The following is a 22,321-nucleotide window of genomic DNA, read 5'->3' as shown; positions in this document are numbered from 1 at the left end:
TTTATTCTATTTCTATTTATAACTTGCTAGTACAATTCGTATACAAAGGTCAACGACTCAACATGTTAGGTGTATGTTATGTGCTTATCTTGTAGACATCTTATGTACTAGGGCTATGCCTTTTATGTTCAATAAAATCTTCGATTCCTTATTTAAAAAATAAAGCACAACAGTTAGCTTGGGATGGAATATGCCTTCCCAAACTTGAACCTTTTATAAAATATAACTCCGAACTGTCTCTTACCCATTTAGATGTTGAAAGCTTTTCTCAGACCCTCTTGAAGATTATAAATATTAAATTGCAATTAGATTTCGTATTATTCTTTTTGATAAGTAATATAATTTGAAATATTCAAACTATCCAGAGAATATTAAATTATTAATAACACAATATAATATTTTATTTTTTTCATATCACCATATGATATTGGGGGGTGATTAAGATGAGAAAGAAAGAGAAAAATAGTGGTTAAGGGTTATGGAAAACCTAGGATTCACTCTAGAAATTACCAATAAAAAAAAGGATTCACTCTAGGAATTTTTTTACTTGAATTATTTAATTGTGTTGCATCGGGTTTTAAAATTCAGGCCCAAACCTGTGTCAAACCCGCTTAAGCTTTTCTAAAGCTGTCTTATTAGAGTTCAGTCAGGTCAGGAAACCTGCTTAACTTTCTCATTACCATCCTTAGCATCCTACATTGAAAGAATCTTCATCAATTTTGGAGCTTTGGAGTTAGTGCTGCTAACGATCTTAGCTGAACCAAGTGTTATAATGGTTTGGTTCAACTTGGTGAATTTGACCAATATTCAAGCTCCAGTGAAGGTTCTGATTTTTCTTTCAAGTTTTGGCTGGGTCTGTAAATGAGTAGCTTCTTTCTGTCTTGCTGACGTGTGATACCCCATACTAACTGATAAGGGTAGATGGTGTATGAGATCTCACGTTGTTGGGGAATGAGAAGTTCTTCCTCTTTATAATGGTTCCAATGAGGCTCCAATTGTATCATTGACTAGTCCTTTTGGAGTGTTGGCCTAGATATGGTTTGGGCCTCTCTTGGGGTGTTACAAATAATATCAAAGCCTATCCCAACTATAAATGTGGAAAATGAGCTGTGCCACCTATGATAGACTAGCTCAAAGAGGACGTCAGGAATTTTAGGTGGGGAGATTGGAAAATGAGCCGTGCCACCTATAAGGAGACGTTCTTGCTGTTTATAATGGTTCTAATGAGACTCCAATTGTATTGTTGACTAGTCCTTTTGGAGTATAGACCCATATATGGCTTGGGCCTCCATTGGGGCGTTACATGAACTTAATTATGTGATATTGGTCAAAAGAGTCTGGTCCCTTCCACCAAAGTACTTGGGAAGAAAGCATTTGACAAGTCGTTTGTCAAACTTGTCAACAGTTGTCTTCTTTCGCATTCTAGCAAGGTTATTCCGGATTGATATAAATATTATTTATCATTTCACATATTGTCTATGTGCATGCCATTATTCACCCCTTTTTCCAATTGCATCAAAATATCTAACCTGGTATCACACTCATGATTTCTCTTTTAGCTGAAAAGAAAGCTCTTTGATCTCGACTTGTATTAATCAAACAAAGCTTGAATTGAGTTAACTGAGTTGAGCCCAAGTTATGCCTTGGGTTTTTTGCAGCCCTAGTTTTGAGTCCTGCAATTGTAACTAATTTTTATTGATGAGAGTTAGACCTCATTTGATATTGGATCTAGACACAACAGACGAGCATTTTCTTTTTTGTAAACACATAAATAAGAAGAAATAGGAAAAATGAATGTAGGAGGAATGCTTCGCTATGTGAAGAGTGACTGTGCGCCATTGATTACTAATTCCTCTACTACTTGCTTCCATTATTGGGAAGCCTTGAACTTGCAAATAGGGATTAAAACTGCTGTATGAAATTTCCTTATTTTTTATGTGCTTTGTAGATGGGAAAAGTATCAAGTGGAGGAGGAAGCAGCTCTTGGTCGAGGGAAGCGTCTGCGAAAAGCTGTTTCTTATAGGGAAGCATATGCTCCACACCCAAGTGAAACATTGACTGAGGTACTTTTATTTGCTTTCTGCTTTTAAGCATGAGGATTGTCCTCGTCTACTCAATTTTTCAATATTTTCAGTGATATTGTTAATGAAGACGTGGCTAGAATCATAAAGGTTACATGTGATAATGATACATGTTGATTCATCTTCAAAAATCGCTTAATTAAACATTAAATCCTAAGTGATTCGTACCTTATTGTCCTTCTATTTCCTTTTTCTATCATGCCTATTTGTGTTGCAACCTCCCACAAGCATTGAGAAACTTTCATTTGAACCTTGTAACTCTTTTGGGAAAATGAATTTCTATGCACATTCTACAAAAGATACTTCTAGGTACATTTGAACCTTTCAACCTCCCCTAAGACTTTGGAAAGTCTGTGTTGCACAAGATTACTGATGAAGGATAGTTAAAATAGAGCAAAAAGTGTTTGATGCATATTTTCTTTTCCTCGTTGCTTCCTGAAAGTTCCTCATCGTTAATGTTTGATGCGTTAACTGCTCCTTAAGTATTATGGTGATCAAGATGGGTTATCCCATAGAGGTGGTGATTGAATCTAAGTGTTTTGTTCTGTCAAAAGTGGGTGGTGGATTATTGTGAGTCATTGAGAGAAGCTGGAAGTCGGAACATGCAGGCCTCGTTTGTTTTGGGAAAACATCTCATCTCATCTCATCTAATCATTACAACTTTCCCAACTTCCAATACGAAATAAAATAAACAATTCAACTTTTTCAAATTCTAAAACAAAAATAATATTAAAAAAATATACTCTAATAATATTTTATTCAACTTTTTAATTTTAATCTCATCTCATCTCCGAAAACAAACGAGCCCGCAGTGTCTCTGGGTTCTACCTCAACTCAGTGGCTTGGGAAGGTGTTAGAGGAATGCTTAAGAGGGGGGAAGAAAGAGGTGTACTCAGCAACTAGAGAAGGCTACTGCAGTCTTTCAGCGCAACGTTGTGCAAATCGTAGAGGGAGATACCTTGAAGTCTCTGAGTATAACCAGGGGGGAGGAGGAATGTCATGTGCATTCCAGAAGGAGAGAAGGGTTGGGGTTGGAGGAAACTGCGGGAGGTATTGTTAGAAAGAGGAAAGGAGGTCACAAATGCTGGGGTTTTGACTGGTGGGGGTCAGTCGAGTCACGGGAAGGGGGCGGCGAGACACCAGTCACGGTCGTATAAGGAGGTCCTCTCGTCGTCGTTGCCAAAAGCAGTGAGGACATGGATTGGAGGTGCGTTAGTTTCTGATAGGGGACAAGGGAGGTGGCGTCGAGAGGCAATTTCGAACCTGTATGCGGCGTCAAATCATCCCCATGGCAGGAAATCCACGGCGTGTCAGGAGGCGTGGGAGGTACGAAGATTGCTAATGGAGATGCAAGGCCAGTTGCGGTTTCTGCAAAGAAGTATGGTTAAGATCGTGGAGTTTGTTGGGCTGTTTAAGGAAAGTGAAGATTCGGGTGTGTTAAAAAGGAAACAAGGATGGGTTGATGGAGCGGGTGGTTCAAAGAAGTATACAGGGGCTGGGCCTAGTAAGAAAGAGGCCCAACAAAATAAAAAGGAAAAGGGGAGGGCCGTTTGGCGTAAGTTTAGTGGGCTTGCTCGGCCTAAGACTCAGCGGGGTTCGTTCTTTTTAGAAGGGGCTGGGTCGTCTCAACCTAGGGCCTAATCTCGTGGGCAGGGGCCTATTTCTCAGGCCAGTGGAGTTCCAGCCCAGCGGGGCTGCTCGTTCGATTTAGAAGGGGCTGGGATGTCTCAACCCAGGGCCCAATCTCGTGGCCTGGGTCTGTTCCTCAGCCTAGCGGCAAGAACCCTAGCCTGAGGTCTACAGACGAGCTGCCCAGCCTCGGCTTTGTGCCGGAGAGCCTACCGACGATGGCGGTAGCATAGACACCGCCGATGGAGGTAGAGGAGGTCGCCGACAAGGCATCGCCGGCGTACTGTGCGCATGAGGCTTTGGTGAAGTTCGAATCGCATATTTCTTCTCTGAAGGAGGACCTAGATTTCGCCGACAATTGTGGGTGGCCTGGGTTTGTCTCCGGCGGCAATGTCTGTCAACGCTTTTGAGGGGTTTGAGTTGAAGGAAGGGGATGAGGAGTCCAACAACCTCATGAACTCTGTGGAGGATGAATTATTCCTCCCTGAGGCGTGCGAACAAATGGATTTGGAGGAGTTCTCTGTGGGGGAAGATTTTCAAAATTTTCAGAGTAATAAGATGGGAAATCCTATCCCATTGAACTACTGTTTTCCAGATCAAGTTTCAGATTGGGTAATACATAAAGTGAAAGAGATCCAACATTTTGTGGGGATTAATTGTGAGGGGTATGAAGAGCAGTTCATTGCTTTGTTATCTGCTATGGAAGCTGGGTATCAACAAAAAATGAAGGGGGACTTGAAGAAGAATCGATAGCTTAAAAGGTTGATGTGGTCGATGAATTCAGAGGGTAGTTCCAGTAGGAGTAGGGTAAAAGGGAAGGGGCCAACTGTTCATAAATGAAGCCAAAGATTGTGTCTTGGAATGTCCGTGGTCTTAATGAGGTAGAGAAGTTTCTTAGGATCTAGCACCTGCTTCGTGAGTGGAAAGCGAACATCGTTTGTTTACAAGAGACGAAGCTAAAGTTAATAAATAGGAAGATTATGAGGAGTATATGGAGCAATAATTATGTAGATTGGGTGTAACTGGTTGCGTTAGGGGCATTGGGAGGAGTTGTAGTGATGTGGGATAGGCGGGTGGTGGAAAAAGTAGAGGATTACATAGGGAGATATTTGGTAGCATGCTCTTTTAGATGTGTGTCAGATGGTTTCTCATGGGCTTTTGCAGGTGTTTATGAGCCCAATTTAGACGTGGATAGAAGATTATTGTAGGATGAGCTAGTAGGAGTTCACTATTGGTGGGAGCTTCCTTGGTGTATTGGGAGTGACTTCAATGTTGCTCGATTGCAAAGTGAAAGTTTTGGAAATAGAAGAGTGAGGCCAGCAAGCTTGGAGTTCTTAGAGTGTATCTTTGACTTGAACTTGATTGACCTACCACTAGTAGGGGGCCTGCCACATGGTCTAATAATCATACATGGACTCGGTTGGATCGTTTCTTAATTTCACCAGAGTGGGAAAGCCATTTTCCGGACTTATGGCAAAAGCGGTTGGTTCGTTTAGCTTCGGATCATTGGCCTATCTTACTTGATTGTGGAGGCATTCAGAGAGGTAGACGGTATTTTAAGTTCGAGAATATGTGGTTGAAATCAGAAGGTTTTGTGGAGAGGGTCAAACAGTGTTTGGATTTCGTATCAGTTCGAGGGTACACCCATCTTTATTTTTGCAAATAAGCTGAAAGCGTTAAAAAGATATCTAAAAGAATGGAATATACAGTCTTTTGGCAATGTTGAGGAAAACAAAAATTCCAAGTGGATGGAAATACAGGTGTTAGAAAGACTACAAGAGGGGAGACCACTTACTGAGGAAGAGCAAGCACAGAAAACTTTGTTGGTCGCAGATCTTGAGAGGTTAATCTTGCAAGAGGAAATGTCTTGGCACCAGAAGTCAAGAGCATTATGGTTAAAGGAAGGAGATCGGAGCACGAGGTTTTTCCATAGTATATTGCAAACTCCCATAGAAGAAACAATAACATTGAGGTGTTGAAAATTGAGGGGGTGGAGTGTAGAGAAGAAGAGGCTATCAAAGATCATGTGGTTGATTTCTTTGAGAAGATCCTTATTGAGTAGGTGGAGTGGAGGCCTACTCTTGATGGGTTGGTGTTTAACATTATTGAACTGGGGGATGTTGCCAAGATGGAGAGGGCTTTCGAGGAAGAAGAGGTGTTTGAGTAGTAAGGAAAATGGTAAAAGACTAGGCTTCCGGACTTGATGGTTTCTCTATGGGCTTCTTTCAAGAATGCTGGGAGGTGATTAGAGAAGATCTTTTTAAGGTGTTTCAGGAGTTGTTCTCGTTTGAAAATTTTGAGAAAAGTCTTAATTCCACTTTCCTCGCCTTAATACCTAAAAAGGCCGGGACTATTGAGATCACAGATTTTCGACCTATTAGCTTAGTGAATGGAGTATACAAGATTATCTCAAAAGTGCTTGCTAATCGCTTAAGGGAGGTGTTGGGTAAGATTGTGACTAAGCCTCAAAATGCTTTTGTTAAGGGTAGACAAATCTTTGATGCGGTTCTAATTGCCAATGAATACTTGGATAGCAGATTGAAGGCTGACAACCTAGGAATTATGTGTAAGTTGGATATGGAAAAGGCGTATGACCATATTAATTGGGACTGACTTCTATATCTATTGGATAGGTGTGGTTTTGGTGAAAGGTGGAGGTCTTGGATTAGCTAGTGTATATCTATGGTACGTTTCTCTGTGTTGATCAGTGGTAGCCCAGAGGGTTTCTTTCAGAGTTCTCGTGGTTTGAGACAAGGGGATCTCTTATCTCCTCTACTTTTTGTTATTGTTATGGAGGCACTAAGCAGGATGATCTCGGCTTTGTTGGATAGTGGGTTTATTAGTGGTTTCCAAGTGGGATCTCCGAACAGGGGTATTACCACTATCTCTCATTTGTTGTTCGTAGATGATACGCTTATTATGTGCAAAGCTGATCAAGACCAGATGCAAGTTGTGAAGGCATGCTTGCTTTGCTTTGAAGCAATGTCTGGTCTAAAAGTGAATTATGATAAATCCGAGTTGGTGCCGATTGGAGAGGTTCAGAATATTAGGGAGTTGGCTAACACGTTGGGATGTAAGATAGCATCTCTTCCTATGACTTACCTGGGACTAGTGACTACCATTGGGTATAGCTTCAAGGGCATACTCGATCTGGGATATAGTGATTGAAAAAATGGAAAGGAGACTGGTAGGGTAGAAGAGATTGTACTTGTCGAAAGGGGGTCGGATTACTTTGATTAAAAGTACACTTTCTAACCTACCCACTTATTTCTTATCCTTATTCCCTATACCGGCAGGTGTGGCAGGTCGTCTCGAGAAGCTACAAAGAGACTTTCTGTGGGGTGGATTAGGAGAAGAGTTTAAATTTCATCTTGTCAGGTGGGAGAAGGTGTGCCGTCCTATCTCTAGTGGTGGTTTGGGCATTAGAAACTTACGGTTGTTTAATCAGGCGTTACTTGGCAAATGGCTATGGCGATATATCAAGGAACTAGAAGCCCTTTGGAAAACTGTGATCGAAAATAAATATGGTAGTTTTGGGGAAGGTTGGTGTACTAGAGAAGTTAGAGGGGCCCATGAAATGGGGCTATGGAAGCATATTAGAAAATGGTGGGAGGTCTTTAAGCGGCACACTAGGTTTCAGTTGGGTACAGGTGCCAGGATCAGATTTTGGAAGGATGCTTGGTGTGGCGACAATGCTCTCCAAGATTTGTTTCCTATACTTTTCCTGATAGCAAGTGCCAAAGATGCCACAGTGGCGGAGGTTATGGGAATCTCTAGTGGGGGTATTCACTGGAATATTAATTTCAACTGGGTGGCACAAGATTGGGAGATGGAGATTTTTGCAGATTTTTATAGTCTGTATTCTTGTCGTCCAAATATCCAGCATGATGATGGTTTGTGGTGGATTCCTGCAGGGAGAGGGGTTTTCACTATTTGTTCCTTTTATAAGGTCTTTACACAAGGGCCGAAGATACAATTTCCATGGAAAAGGCTCTGGCGACACAAGGCTCCTCCGAAAGCTTCTTTCTTTGTGTGGACAACGTCATTAGTCAAGATCCTTACTACAAATAATCTGAGAAAGAGGAGGATAATCATTGCAGACTGGTGTTGTATGTGTAAAGGAGGGGGTGAGTCGGTGAACCATCTACTCTTGCATTGTGAGGTAGCCAGGACTCTTTGGAATGAAGTGTTTAAAAGGATGGATTTAGCATGGGTTATGCCGGAGTCTATGGTGGATATATTGGCATGTTGGACCTCTATCCGAGGTGTGCATCAGATCAAAGTGATTTGGAAGATGATTCCTATCTGTATTATGTGGTGCTTGTGGCAGGAACAAAATGAGAGGACGCTTGAAGACAAGGAGAGATCTATGGCGGAGCTAAAAGTTTTCTTTTTTAGGACTCTATGTACTTGGGCCATTGCTGTGGATTTTAATGGCATGGATCTTCATGATTTCTTAGTTGCTAATGTGCCTTCGTAGATAGGGCATACTATTTTGTAATTGGCAGTTGCTGCCCATTCTTGTTAATAATACTTATTTTACTTATAAAAAAAAAAAAAAAAAATAGAGCAAACTCCCCAGAGAAATATTCTTTTGCCTTATCATCACACACAATACATATGATATACCAAACTGTGCATCTCCATATATAATTCCTTAGAACCGGGAAATAATTCAGAATGTTTTTGTCATTGAGGAAAGCCATCTTATTCTCGGAAAATCATCAAAAAATGCTACTGAATATCTATAATTAAGACACAGAAATGCTCAAAGGACACTCCAAATATCAAATTGTGCAATTGAGATAGACTAGAGTCTTGATGACTAGCCTTAGATAAAAAAATGATGCTAACTAAAATGACAAGCATTACAGTCAAATACGGTCTCATTATCCAAATCAGGAGCCAAAATGCTTGATAAAAAAAATGAAGGATGACCAAGCCTGCAATGCCATTGGAAGCAATGGAAGTAGAAAAGGCTCATCTCTCTAGTCTACCAACCACCAATCACCTCCCTTGTATTTAGTTCCTGAAAGTCACAATAGCGAGGAAGAAAGAAACTGAGAATTGTAAGAGATTTGTGAAATTACTTACAAAACCCGCCCATAGGTGTAAGCAGTAACATGGATAATCCCATCCATATGAAACAAGGGTATAGGATCCATCAGTGCGCTCAATAATATGAGATGGAGCAGATGGACACAATAGGAAAAAAATCATTGGAATCACCTATCATGTAATTAATTGTCCTAAAATCAATAACCCACAAGGAGGAAGTAAATGCGATACTTGTGTTGGCAAGAGAGGCCACAATGGAGGGATGTGGCTGGTACTGCTTGTTACAAAGAATTTCTCAAGCTTTTCCTTTGTAATAATGACGGTCATTTCTTGTCGAAAATAATGGAGAAGGTTGTTTTATTATTATTTTTTATAGGTAATAAAAAATTTTATTGACTGATGGAGAAGGTTGTTTATGGAAGGAAACCTCATTAATTGTTGGTATTGCTATGTGAATCCCAAGAATAAGGAACCATATGACTGTCACCACCAATGAATACATTCCCGTAAACTGTGATCTCATCCACCTCTGCCTCTCCTTGAATCTCAGCCACAGCCCCTACCACCACAATTGCCATGACCTCCAAACCTAGTTGTCGCAGCAAGAAAGATTATTTGGTAGGACCATTAGGATCCTCAAATAACTTTGATTCGTATAAATGAGAAGAAACCTCCAAATGTGTTGGAATATCATAACTTCCCAAAATCCATGTGCGTACAGGCTCATACTCCGGATGAAAGTGAAAAAAAAAGTATAACATGCATATTTTCCAGATCCTTTTCCATCTCTCTAATATCCAAAGTAATAAGTTGATACTGATCGAGTTCTTCACATATACGATTCATTAACGAATAATCTTCCAACCTTTTGTCATCTTGCTGTAAGGAGAAGTATTCATGGGAAAGTTGACAGTTTTTAGTCACATTCTTGGTACCAGAATACGACTCTTCCGCACAGTCTCAGATTTTCTTTGCATTGGGTAAAGAGAATATTGGGGGTAATTCTCCATTCTATTGTCACACACGCACACCCCAGGTGTTTGACAGAATGCAAGAATGGGACTGCTCTCTTCAAGGGGAGCTCCTCCTTGAGAAATGAGAGAAGAGGGAATAGAGAAGAGAGAGAGAGAGGGAAAAAGAGAGAATTCTATTAAGTTCCAGAATAATCCCTTACATTTTTGTTCCTTCAGTATATATACTGCCAGGCTATCATTATGGACGCAAGCTCTAGAGGCCATGGGCCTGACCAAACACAAATGTAAATAGCAAGAGTCCACTAAATAAAAATGCAAGTCCTACCGTAATAAACTAGGCCCTAGGAAACAACTCCCAGCCCACCAGAACTGATTCACTAAGACTAATATAAAGAAGACAAGATGACTCTTGAGGCCGATAAGCCCAACAAGCCCAGCCCATCTCAGTTCCCCCTTGAGCTGTGACAGCTATCCATAATCAAGTAATTATCCGGGTACCCTTTTGGTCTTATTTTGAAATCATGGTGGAAGAAGAAGCATTAGAATTAGAAGAAGATTTAGCCATGATTAAGAGGTTGCCTTTTCCTTACACCAAAAGAAAAGGGGGATTGTATCAGCCAAAAAGTGTGACGCAGATCCTAGTGACTGGAATTGGGTTGGCTCAGATACAGTTGAAGATATGGGCCTTTCAGGCTGTGGGCTTTTTATATGGGCTAGACAATTAGGAACATTTTTTCTCTTTTGGCTTTGGGCTGGATTTATTTAAACTGGGTAGGATTCAATCTATGATTGCTTTGAGCTGAACTTAAAACTAGGATATCATAAATTTTTTCTTCTTTCTTTGTTTTAGGTTGTGGGCTAGATTGTGTTAAAACTGAGCTGGACATTTTATCTATGAATTTTTTGAGTTTGACTGAAAACTTGACCAATTGAACTGAGTGAAACCTTTTTTTTTTATTTTATAAGTAAAGAGGTAAATGTTATTGATACGAATGAAATAGGCATAGCCTGTGTACATAGGAGGTATACAAAAGAGCATTTAAATACATTTTAGAATCTCTAAATTAAGGATAATAAGTCATGGACATTGTTTCTATTAAGCACAATGACTGAAAACCAAAGTAATAACGCGTGTACAAAAAAATTCTGAAGCTCCGTCATTGTGTGCTCCCTATCTTCAAAGCATCGTGCATTCCTTTCCGACTAAGTACACTACATAATGCACAATGAAATCATCTTCCATATTGCCGCCACTTGGGGACAGCCTTGAATTTCCTTCCAACAAGCAAGTAAATCAACCACCCTCAATGGCATTACCCAAGCGACATCAACTCTTCTAAAGCTGCGTTTAGTTCTCAAACTCAGTTGAGTTCAGCCTAACTTTAACTGAGTCTAACATCCAAACACCCAACTCTCAAATTACTAAACTCATCCCAATCAAAAATCTTCTTACACGTGGGACCCACAACCTTTTTCAACTTAAAACATCTTTATACGTGGGACTCGCAACCTTTTTCAATTTTTCATAAAAAGTACTAAACTCATCTTAACATCCAAACACACTTTAAACTCAGTTTAGAGGGTCCTACATAACTCCCTCCACTACTCAACTCACTACTATTCATAAAGAACTTAACTCAACTTAGCTCAATATCCAAATACAGCCTAAAGATCTCATTCCACAACACTCTTGTCACCTCACAATGCAATAATAAGTGATCCACGGATTCTCCATTTTTTTAACATCTTTATAGCACCAATCCATCACAATGAGTCCCCTCTTCCTTAAGTTGTCCGTGGTTAGAATATTCTCAAGATCAGCGGTACATACAAAAAAAGCTACTTTGAAAGGCACGCAAGACCTCCAAATACTTTTCGACGGGAAGGGTACATTTCCTTGTGATGCTAATATTTTGTAATATGCCTTGATTGTAAACTTCTTGTTGCCAATGGACCTCCATTGTCTCATATCCCCCTGTGCCGTTACACTTCCTGTGGATTATATCAATTTGAAAAATTCTGAAACGGTATGCAATTCCCAATCATTAATATCTATATTAAATAGGACATTCCATCGGTGAGAACCATGAGAAAATGCAAGCAGATCCGCCACAGAAGCATCCCTGTTAACTGCAATACTATAGAGAGATGGGAAGGCCCTATCAAGAGCACAATCTCCACACCAAAACCTAATCCTCGTACCCTCTCCAACCACAAAGCGGATATGGTTTTTGAAACACTGTCAACCCCTCCTAATAAATTTTCACAAGCCCATGCTATACCCCCCACTACATTGGAACACCAGCCCCCAAAGCACTTCCGTGTCTAAAGTCAATAACTTATTTCCACGACGAATTCCCCTCCAAGTGGTACCTCCATAGTCATTTCCCCAATAGAGATTTATTGAAAGTCCTCAAGTTGCGCACTCCTAATCCCCCGATCGAGATTGGGGAGCAAACTTTATTCCAATTAACAAGATGGAATTTTGTTTCCTCCCCCACTCCACCCCACAAAAAAACCCGAAATAACTTCTTGATCCTATTCACCCCCCCTGCAGGCAACGGAAATAGAGATAAAAAATATGTCGGAAGGTTAGATAAAGTGCTCATAATCAATGTGAGTTGACCATTTTCGATAAATACAACCGTTTCCAACCAGCCAACATTTTCTCAACATTCTCAATAACCCCATCCCAAATAACTCTAGCTTTAAAGGTTGCCCCCAACAGACTCAAATATTTCATAGGCAAAGAAGACACTTTACAACCCAAGAGACTTGCCAAACTGTTGATTCTAGGCACCACACCCACTGCCACCATCTCGGACTTACCAAGGTTCACCTTAAGTCCCGACACGGCTTCAAAGCATAACACGAGTGCTCGTAAAGCTTGAATATGGCCAAGATCCACTTCACAAAAGAGGAGAGTGTCATATGCAAATAAGAGATGTGAGATTATGATAGAGCCATTAGTATCATTACCCACCGAAAAACCGGTTAAAAAACCTCCTTCAACAGCAACCTTCACCATTCGACTAATTGCCTCCATAACAATAATGAAAAGAAAATGAGACAACGGATCCCCTTGCCACAATCCACGGGAACTGTTACAAAATCCAGTGGGGTTGCCATTAACTAGCACTGAGAAGCGAGCAGTAGTAACACAATGTCGAATCCATGAAATCCACCTATCACCAAAGTCACACCTCCCGAGCGAATAAAAGAGAAAATCCCAATTCACATGTTTATATGCTTTTTCCATGTCAAGCTTGCATAGAATGCCTGATACTCCCTCCTTCAACTTATGATCCAAGTACTCATTGGCAATGAGAACTGAATCAAGTATGTGTCTCCCCCAAACAAATGCATTTTGAGGCTTAGAAATAATTTGTTCAGTTACCAAGCTTAGCTGATTAGCAAGAACCTTCGAAATAATCTTGTATACCCCACTCACCAGGTTTATAGGACAGAAATCCTCAATTCCCAATAACTTGAATTGAGTGAAAATTGACGTGGTTCAAATTAAGATGTCCTATCCCTATAACCAAAGAGGGATCTTCCCTTTCCGATTGAGTGATTAAGGTGTATTCTACTATCAAACACTCAGTATAGGACAACCGCAGTTTCGGCAAACCTACTTTGCCGAGGAGTACTCGCCCACACCAATGGTGTTGGAAATCGATGATGATTTCTCAACCACCAAAACCCAAAGCACTAGTGTTGCCAACATGCATTATTGATAGAACCAACCACTATACTCATCAACACTATCGTCATCACCACAACAAACAAACATCACTCCTGAAATCAACCTCTACAGCAGCTGCAATGACAGATTTCTTGCCTATCATTCAACTATAATGCACTTCAACACCCAAAAGAGTGACAATGATGGTATCATGACTTTCACTAACAATGAAAATTGCCCATAGTGTCAATTGAGAATGTCATCTTGCTGAGACAAAGAATCACTAAAGTGCAGTTTGGATAGTGAGATGAGATGAGATGAGATGAGATGAGATGAGATGAGATGATTTTATATGAAAGTTGAATAAAATATTGTTAGAATATTATTTTTTAATATTATTATTATTTTTTATCAGTAAAAGAAAGATATTATATATATGAATGAAACAGACATAGTCCTTGTACACAAGAAGTATACGTAAGAACTCCTAGTTACATTCTAAAGACGGTAAAATAAAGACAAGAATTCCTGAACATTATCCCCATGTAATACAATAGTGGAAAACCAACACATAAGAGTATGGAGAAAAAATTCATCAACTCGGTCCTTGAACGTTCCTTATCTTCAAAACACCGAGCATTCATTTCCGTCCAAATACACCACATAATGCACAACGGAATCATCTTCCATACTGCTACCACTTGATGACTGCCTAGCATGTTTGGCCAACAACCCAACAAATTCACCACCCTCATAGGCATAACCCAAGCAACATCAACCCTTAGAAAGATTTCATCCCACAACACCTTTGTTAACTGATAGTGTAATAATAGATGATCCACAGATTCTCTATTCTTTTTGCACATGTAACACCAGTCCATCACTACACAACCTCTCTTTCTCAAATTTTTTGTGGTCAATATCTTCCCAAGAGCAGCACACCATACAAAAAAAGCCACTTTCGAAGGCACATGGGATCTCCAGATACTCTTCCAAGGAAACTGAATACTACCAAGTTGTGTTGTTAAAATGCTGTAATATGCCTTCACTGTACATATCTTGTGGTTATTAGACCGCCACTTCAAACTATCTTGCTGAGCCATAGGAGTCTCCATCGAGTATAATAAATTGAAAATTTCTGCAACTATAGGTAATTCCCAATCATGGAAATCCCTAAGAAAAAGAACATTCCATTGCTGCATACCATGAGAGTATACACGCACATCCGCCAATGAAACTTCCCCGTTAACTGCAATACGATATAAGGCCGGAAAAACCCTCTCCAATGCATAATCTCCACACCACATATCCCGCCAAAACCTGATACAAGCACCCTCACCAACTACAAAGCGTATTTGATTTACAAAACCTGGCCATCTCTTCCTTATGTACTTCCATAAACCCACACCATACCTCCCTCTCACTTCCTTAGAGCACCAACCACCCCAATCGACCCCATGTCTAGCATCAATAGTTTTATTCCACAATGATCCCCTCTCCAAATGATATCTCCAAAGCCATTTTCTCAATAAAGCTTTATTAAAAATTCTAAGGTTACACACTCCCAACCCCCCATTCACAACTGAGGCATATACAGTTTTCCATCTAACAAGATGGAACTTCTTCTCCTCCCCCATGCCTCCCCATAAAAATGCCCTGAATAGTTTCTCCATTCTGTTTACCACCCCTACAAGCATAGGAAACAAAGATAGAAAATATGTAGGAAGGTTAGTTAGTGTACTCTTGATAAGAGTGAGGCGACCCCCTTTTGATAAATACACCCGTTTCCAACCAACCAGCTTTTTCTCTACCTTCTCCACTACTTCATTCCATATAGCTCTATTCTTGAAAGTTGCTCTCAGTGGGAGGCTCAGATATTTCATTGGGAGCGAGGACACCTTACAATCCAAAAGGCTTGCTAAACTGAGAATATTAGAGACCTCCCCCACAGGAACCATCTCAGACTTGCCCAGATTCACTTTTAACCCTGACACTGCTTCAAAGCAAAGTAGCAAAGCTCGTAAAGTTTGGATCTGGCTACTAGTCGCGTTTGGATCTGGCTACTAGTCGCTTCACAAAATACTAACGTGTCATCTGCAAAAAGAAGATGTGAAATGATAATGGAACCACCAGAATCATTGCCCACCTGAAATCCCGATAAGAAACCTCCCCCAACAACAGCCTGCACCATCCTACTTAAAGCCTCCATAACTATAACAAATAGAATAGGAGATAGAGGATCTCCCTGCCGCAATCCTCGCGAACTGTCAAAAAAACCAGCAGGTGTGCCATTAACCAGAACTGAGAACCGAGCGGTTGAAATACAATGCCGCATCCATGCAATCCACCTATCCCCAAAACCAGTTCTCTCAAGCAAATATAAGAGAAAATCCCAATTTACATGATCATATGCCTTCTCCATGTCGAGCTTGCACAGAACACCTGAACCTCCCTCCTGTAATCTGTAGTCCAAGCACTCATTTGCAATGAATACTGAATCAAGAATTTGTCTCCCTCGAATGAAGGCGTTCTGGGACTTAAAGATAATATGTTCCAACACCGGGCTAAGCCGGTTAGCAAGTACCTTCGAAATAATCTTGTAAACGCTACTAACCAGACTTATAGGCCGAAAGTCTTCAATCGAAGATGCCCCATGTTTCTTGGGAATGAGAGCAATAAAGGTCGCATTCAGTGACTTTTCAAACTTTTGAAAATAATGAAATTCATTGAGAACCTGCAAAACATCACCTTTTACTATGTCCCAGCATGTTTGAAAGAAACCCATTGTAAACCCATCCGGTCCCAGCGCTTTATCCTTAGCCATACCCGAAATGACCTTATAAATCTCTTCTTCACCAAAAGGTCTCTCCAACACACTTACACTCTGCGGGTCGATTGCCTCAAAATGCAAAGCATCAAGCTTTGGCCTCCAAAGAACCGATTTTGAGAGAAAGGTCTCATAATACTGAACTATATGGTTTTCTAGCTCGGGTGGAGAAGCTAGTAGCTGAGTCCCTGATGTAAGAGACTCAATAGCATTGTTACGCCTATGTGAATTGACCACTTTGTGAAAGAACCTCGTACACCTATCACCTTCTTTCAACCAAAGAGCCCTGGATTTTTGACGCCATGAAGTTTCCTCTGACAACAAAACCCTCTCTAGATTTGCCATAACCATGCCCTTCCTCAATGCCACATCTTCCGAATTATCACCCAAGAACTTTTTATCTTCTTAGGGTACGTTTGGGTAGTGAGAAGTGTTGAGAAGTGTTGAGAATGTTTGTGAATAGTAATGAAAAAGTAATGAAAAAGTAATAATAAAATATTGAATAGTAGTAAAAAGTAGGTAAAAAGTAATGAATAGTAGAAAAGTAAGTAAAAAGTAATAATAAAGTAAAGAATAGTAGTGAGAGTACTTGAGGTACTCTCACTTGCCAAACAGACCCTAAGTCTTGCAGTTCCTCCATCAGTATACCCTTTTGATTGTCGATGTGAACACCTCCAAATTCCACTTCCTCAAGTCTTGTTTAAGAGCCTTCAATTTGCCTGCAAGAATGTAACTAGGGGTGCCAATAAACTGATACGAAGCTCACCAATCACGTACCATCTCTACAAACCCATCCGCTGTAAGCCACATGTTTTCTAACTTGAAATATTTTCGCCCCCTGTGAATACCCCCACAATCCAAGAGGATAGGAAAATGATCTGAACTGACTCGAGCTAGCCGTTTCTGACGAACTTCCGGATATTTAGCTTCCCACGAGGGAGATACCAGGAATCTATCCAATCTCGACCAAACCCTTCCATTTGACCAAGTGTACTCTCCTCCTGCCAGAGGGAGATCCATTAGATCTAGATAAAAAATGAACTCATTGAATTCCTCCATAGCCATAGAATGTCAACAATGCCCTGATCGCTCACTAGGAAAGCGGATAATGTTAAAATCACCTCCCATGCACCATGGTGCATCCCATAAGGAGTATAAATCCGCCAACTCCTCCCACATCCCTCTCCTAACCCTATCCACATTAGGACCATAAGAGCCTGCAAATGCCCATTCCCATCCATCCACCACATTTTTAAATAGAGTCGCAACCAAAAACTCTCTAATACACTCCTCAATCATCTCAATCATTCTTTTATCCCACATAAGTAACACTCCACCGAGGCCAAATAAGTCAAACCCACATACGGGCACCCCCATAAACTTCTCACTATTTTCCTATCAATGTGTCACAATTTTGTTTCTTGCAAACACACTACATCCCCCTTCCACAATCGCAATAACGATTTAATACTATTGCGTTTATTGCGATCATTGAGCCCCCGAACATTACATGAAAGAATATTGGGCTTCACAATAAAACTATGTTGCCCATTCCTCTCAATCTATCCCTTCCACCACTCCCTTCTTTCACATCATAATTCACAGAGCATGTTAACTTTTTAATTTCCCTATCGCGTTTTTGAAGCTGACTTCAAATGGCTATCCTCAATAGCTACAAGGAGAGCCTTAAACTGTTCTTCGTAGCCCAAACGAAATCCCAATGACAGCTTGAATCTCTTCTACTTTCTTGAAAACCCACTTTGACGATCCACTCCCATATTTAGAACTGGGAGGAAGCGTACACAAAGGAGTAAGACTGGCCCCCTCCTCAACTACAGGAGTAAAAACAACCAACTCCAAGCCACACACTGAATCTGGTTCCCCAATGACAGGGGCAACCAAATTTAACTTTACAGCCCCATCCCCCACCTTATTCTCTTCCAAAGATATCATCTCCAGTGGTAGAGGGTCTAACGGAGCCCTCAATATCGATATAGACACAGCTGACTGCACAGGGCTCACCACTGTGCCTTCCATCCCCCACACGGCAACTAGTTATTTCCAAAGAACAACCCACGACACAGCGACGATAGCTCACTCAAAAACCCATCTTCGACCCGCGAGATTGACCCAGAGTCTTCATGTGGCCCTTCGACCACCACGCACGGCTGGGTCTGTGCAATCTCCGATGAGAACCCACCTTGCGACGACAAAGGATCAGCCCTCACGATCTCCACCGCAGCAACATCCTTTACGATCTCGCCATCTTCCAACCTGGAAGACTCTACCGGCACACTGTCGAACTCGACAGCTACCGGCGGTACTTTCTGTGCCGGTGGGAAGACCGGCACGGCGCTTATCGGCGCCGTCTGGAGCTGATTCGGCAACTGGACCGATATATCGGTCACTCGTTGTTTAGCCCGCCAGTTTTTTGTTTTTGGGCCTACGGCTTGGCCCAGAGCCAAGCCCATATCCTCGGACGAGCCTATACCAAGGCCAAACCCAATTTTCTCGCAGCCCACAAACGGGCCCAACTCTATCCCTGATTCACGACCCAATCCATTTTCTTTACTAACACCCGAAACACAGCCCATACCCAATCTCAATACCTCCTTGCCTTTAACGCAACATTTTAACCAATCTATTTCCTCTAATAAATTTCCAACTTTTTTCTCCATCTCCCCCAGCACCTTTAAAATGTTTTCCTGATTTGGCCCCAACAGTACACTGCCATGCACGATCTCTGCACTTCCCATGCCTGGCAACCCAGCACTCACTGCTCGAGCCTGCCCCTTCTGCATTTGAAGTGCTTGACTGTACGATTGCCCCCTAGCTGCCATCCACGGAAGAGCACCACCACCACCCCTAACCATCTTTTGGTTCCCACCTTTGTTTCTCAAATTCGAAACAGAGGAAGGAGGACTGAGCTCCTTAACAGTAACACCAAAGTTCTTCCACCCCTCGCCCTTCCTTCCTTCAGGCACCAATAGCATGCCTCTCCTCTTGTCATGCCCAAATTCAGAAATGAAGATAAAACGACCATTGTTGTTAACACTCTCCTCACCATTAAAACATTATTTCCCTTTCTACGAGTTCTCAGGAACTCTACAGGATCCAAAGTAGTTGCACACTCCCTAACCACTGAACCCAACCATCCCAGAGCTTCATGGTCCAAAGAAACGTATTTCACCCCACGGCGGCTGCTCTTAGTGATTCTCCACCACTTATCATTCTCCTTACTGAACTCAAAAACTTTCTGATCAATAACCACCTCTCTGCACAACCCCATCCTAACCAACCAACACAATAACTCAAACTGGACTAAGACCCTAATCACCACAATATGTTGTTGCCATTAACACAGCACAACCAACAGCAAGCAGAAAAAAAAAAACAAAGGAAGAAGAAATGTACGGAGAGAAAAGAAGACTCAAAAATTAATATTATTATTGTTTTGAGATTTGAAAAAATTGAATTGTTTATTATATTTTGTGTGAGAATTTAGAAAAGTTGTAATGATGAGATGAGATGAAACACTTTCACTATCCAAACGGTGCCTCATTTCAAATTGAATTGTTTATTATATTTTGTGTGAGAATTTAGAAAAGTTGTAATGATGAGATGAGATGAAACACTTTCACTATCCAAACGGTGCCTCATAGAGAGCCGAGACAACTAAATGACATACATATAGTTCTAAATTTAAGAACAAAAAAATGAATGGAAGAAAGATGAGTAGGGGTAAAATGGAAGTAGGATCAATATGGCTTTGATACCATGTAATGTTGACCAAGGGAAGTGAGAAATGTGGGAGTTCAAAAGTATGTACTCCCCCATTAAGGCTTCTCTCCATTATGTGGTATAGACGTGCTAAGTTTAATTAGAAAAACTCTTCTCACAAGCTAACCGTATTGACAAGATAAAGAGAATACTATCTAATCAACGGGTAAAGATAACACCAATGGTTAAGCTTTATCTGGGATAATCTTATTTTTCGTTTAGGCAGTTTTCCTTTTCCTTAAAAAAATTAAAATCTAAGATTTAGAAAATCTATGAAATCTGCAAAAGGAATAGACGTAGTGTCAAAAGCAAGAGAGTGGGCAAGCGCTCAAGTAATGGTAATGTTGTGACCTTTCCAAGTCCAAGTGTGTGGATTTAGTATGGAGAGCAACCACCACAAAAGTGCCGAAAGTAGGATTGTATCTAAATCATCCCTCCTGGGATACGACTCAAGTGGGACCTGCACTAGGTGATGCCACCTAATTTTTTGGGAAACCTTTTCTATACTTGTTATGGACATGAAGTTTTTCCTCTTATTAACTAAATCTCAGTTACTTAGAAGACAATTGTAAATTGAATCTATTAAATTATAGGTTCTAGTGTGACATGTCCTGTAAAAAAAACCGGTATGTAACTTATCAAAAAAATTTCGGTATTTCTATTCCAACCCTATGCTCGGTGTTGTGAATAGGTTAGTGTCTAGCAACAACCAACTCGTGACTTAACACGTTCTTTAATAAATCATTCTTGTTATATGCAGTCCTTTAAGAGAAGTTTTGTTTTTGGAGCTTGATTTGCCAATGTATTGGAAACTACATCAGACACATATACAGCACCAAAAGATCTATTTAATCTGTTTGTATGCCTTTTTTTTGTATTAATGCAACTCTATTTAGAGCCATATCCTCTGATGAATCTGAGGGAATCATGTATTTCCTTGGGACATCCACTTGCTTTTTTTGGCCTCCCATTTGAATCGAATCACTTTGATAATTGGTGCATAATTTCCGGGTGCTAATTGTGTTATGCTCTCGTACATGTTGCTTCTTCATCCTGCTTATGTACATTGCCATAAGGAACCATTTCCATAATTGTTTGTTTGTTAAGCAGAGTTGTGGTGATGAGGAACGAGAGCTGGAACCAGAGCCAGAGCGGGAATATACACCAGCAGGACGTGCACTAAAATCAAAATTGTAGGTTCAATTACTTTTCTACTGCGGTTGATTTTTGTTAAGAAGCCAAAACAGTGAAAACTATGCACATGAATAATTTACTGCTGACAATGATTCACTCAAAGAAGTTAATTACAGAAGACATTTCAAAAGGGAATAAAAAATCTATGAATTTGACAGGCAAAAGAGCAGCATACGGGGAAAAGAAGCCTTTTTTCTCATCATGAAGTTGTTAGAACAGCTTGGCAATTTTGTGCGAAAAAGAAATTGTTCTTTTTTTTACTGTTGTTGTAACTTTCAAATTGTTGTATAATAGTACATGATTAAATCGTTTTTTGGCCCTTTGCGAGATTGGTCAAGGGCAATTATGGGTTGTTAATATATTGAAACCATGGATTATGCCATTTACTCTCTAATTTTCATTGAACAGTGCTAAACTCCGTGCTAGACAAAAGGAACGGCTTGCTCAGAGGAATGCAGGTTTAGAATCTTGTCTTGGTGGGGGAATGCCTGAACCTGATTCTGTCCCTAACTATCCTTCCATAAACTCCAAAGAAGGGGATGTAACTGAATTACATCAAGCTGTCAGTGAGAAGATTTCAGTAATTGACTTGGAGGATGACAAATTCATTCAGCCAGTAGATGGTCCGAAGTGTAAGAATGACATCCCTTTAAGGCTGGGCAGAATGTCAAAGTACACAATGAGTAGTCATCTGGATTTTCCTGTCAATCCACTTGGTCATCCATCTCCTGACATTTTCCTTCCTAGTCACCATTTTCAAAGCACGAGCTACACAAACTCAGTGCCCACCAGCAACTTGTTACCAGTTCTGGGACTTTGTGCTCCCAATGTTAATCAAGTGGAGCCATCATATCGAAACTTGTTAAGAGCAAATGGCAGACAAAGTAAGCTGGGACCTGGACCAGAGTTTCCATTCAGTCTGGCTTCTTGCTTCAGGACTTCAATTGAGACAGATGGGAAAAATCAGGACTCTAGCTTGGACAAAGCAAAGAAACCAGATGCGACTGCTGAAGTTTTGCAACAGGGTCTTAAGAACAGCATCCCGGATAACTGTCCTCCATATCTTCCAGTACTCTCTCTCTCTCTCTCTATA

General features: G+C 40.7%; 1 protein-coding gene across 4 annotated transcripts in view; it reads left to right on the top strand.

The window, feature by feature from the left end:
* The window catches only part of LOC108996271 (protein CHROMATIN REMODELING 4-like), a 37,287-nt gene that overhangs the window by 12,639 nt on the left and 2,327 nt on the right, over positions 1 to 22,321 (top strand). For all 4 annotated transcript variants that reach the window (XM_018972057.2, XM_018972056.2, XM_018972059.2 and 1 more), the window contains 3 exons: positions 1,949 to 2,063; positions 21,145 to 21,227; positions 21,637 to 22,297. In XM_018972057.2, the coding sequence (XP_018827602.1) occupies positions 1,949 to 2,063; positions 21,145 to 21,227; positions 21,637 to 22,297 (859 nt within the window). The remainder of the gene's footprint in view (positions 1 to 1,948; positions 2,064 to 21,144; positions 21,228 to 21,636; positions 22,298 to 22,321) is intronic.

This window comes from Juglans regia, chromosome 3 (assembly GCF_001411555.2).
Source record: "Juglans regia cultivar Chandler chromosome 3, Walnut 2.0, whole genome shotgun sequence".
Lineage (NCBI taxonomy): Eukaryota > Viridiplantae > Streptophyta > Magnoliopsida > Fagales > Juglandaceae > Juglans > Juglans regia.
The sequence above is the reverse complement of the archived record's forward strand: the minus strand, read 5'-3'. Positions and strand labels throughout refer to the sequence as shown.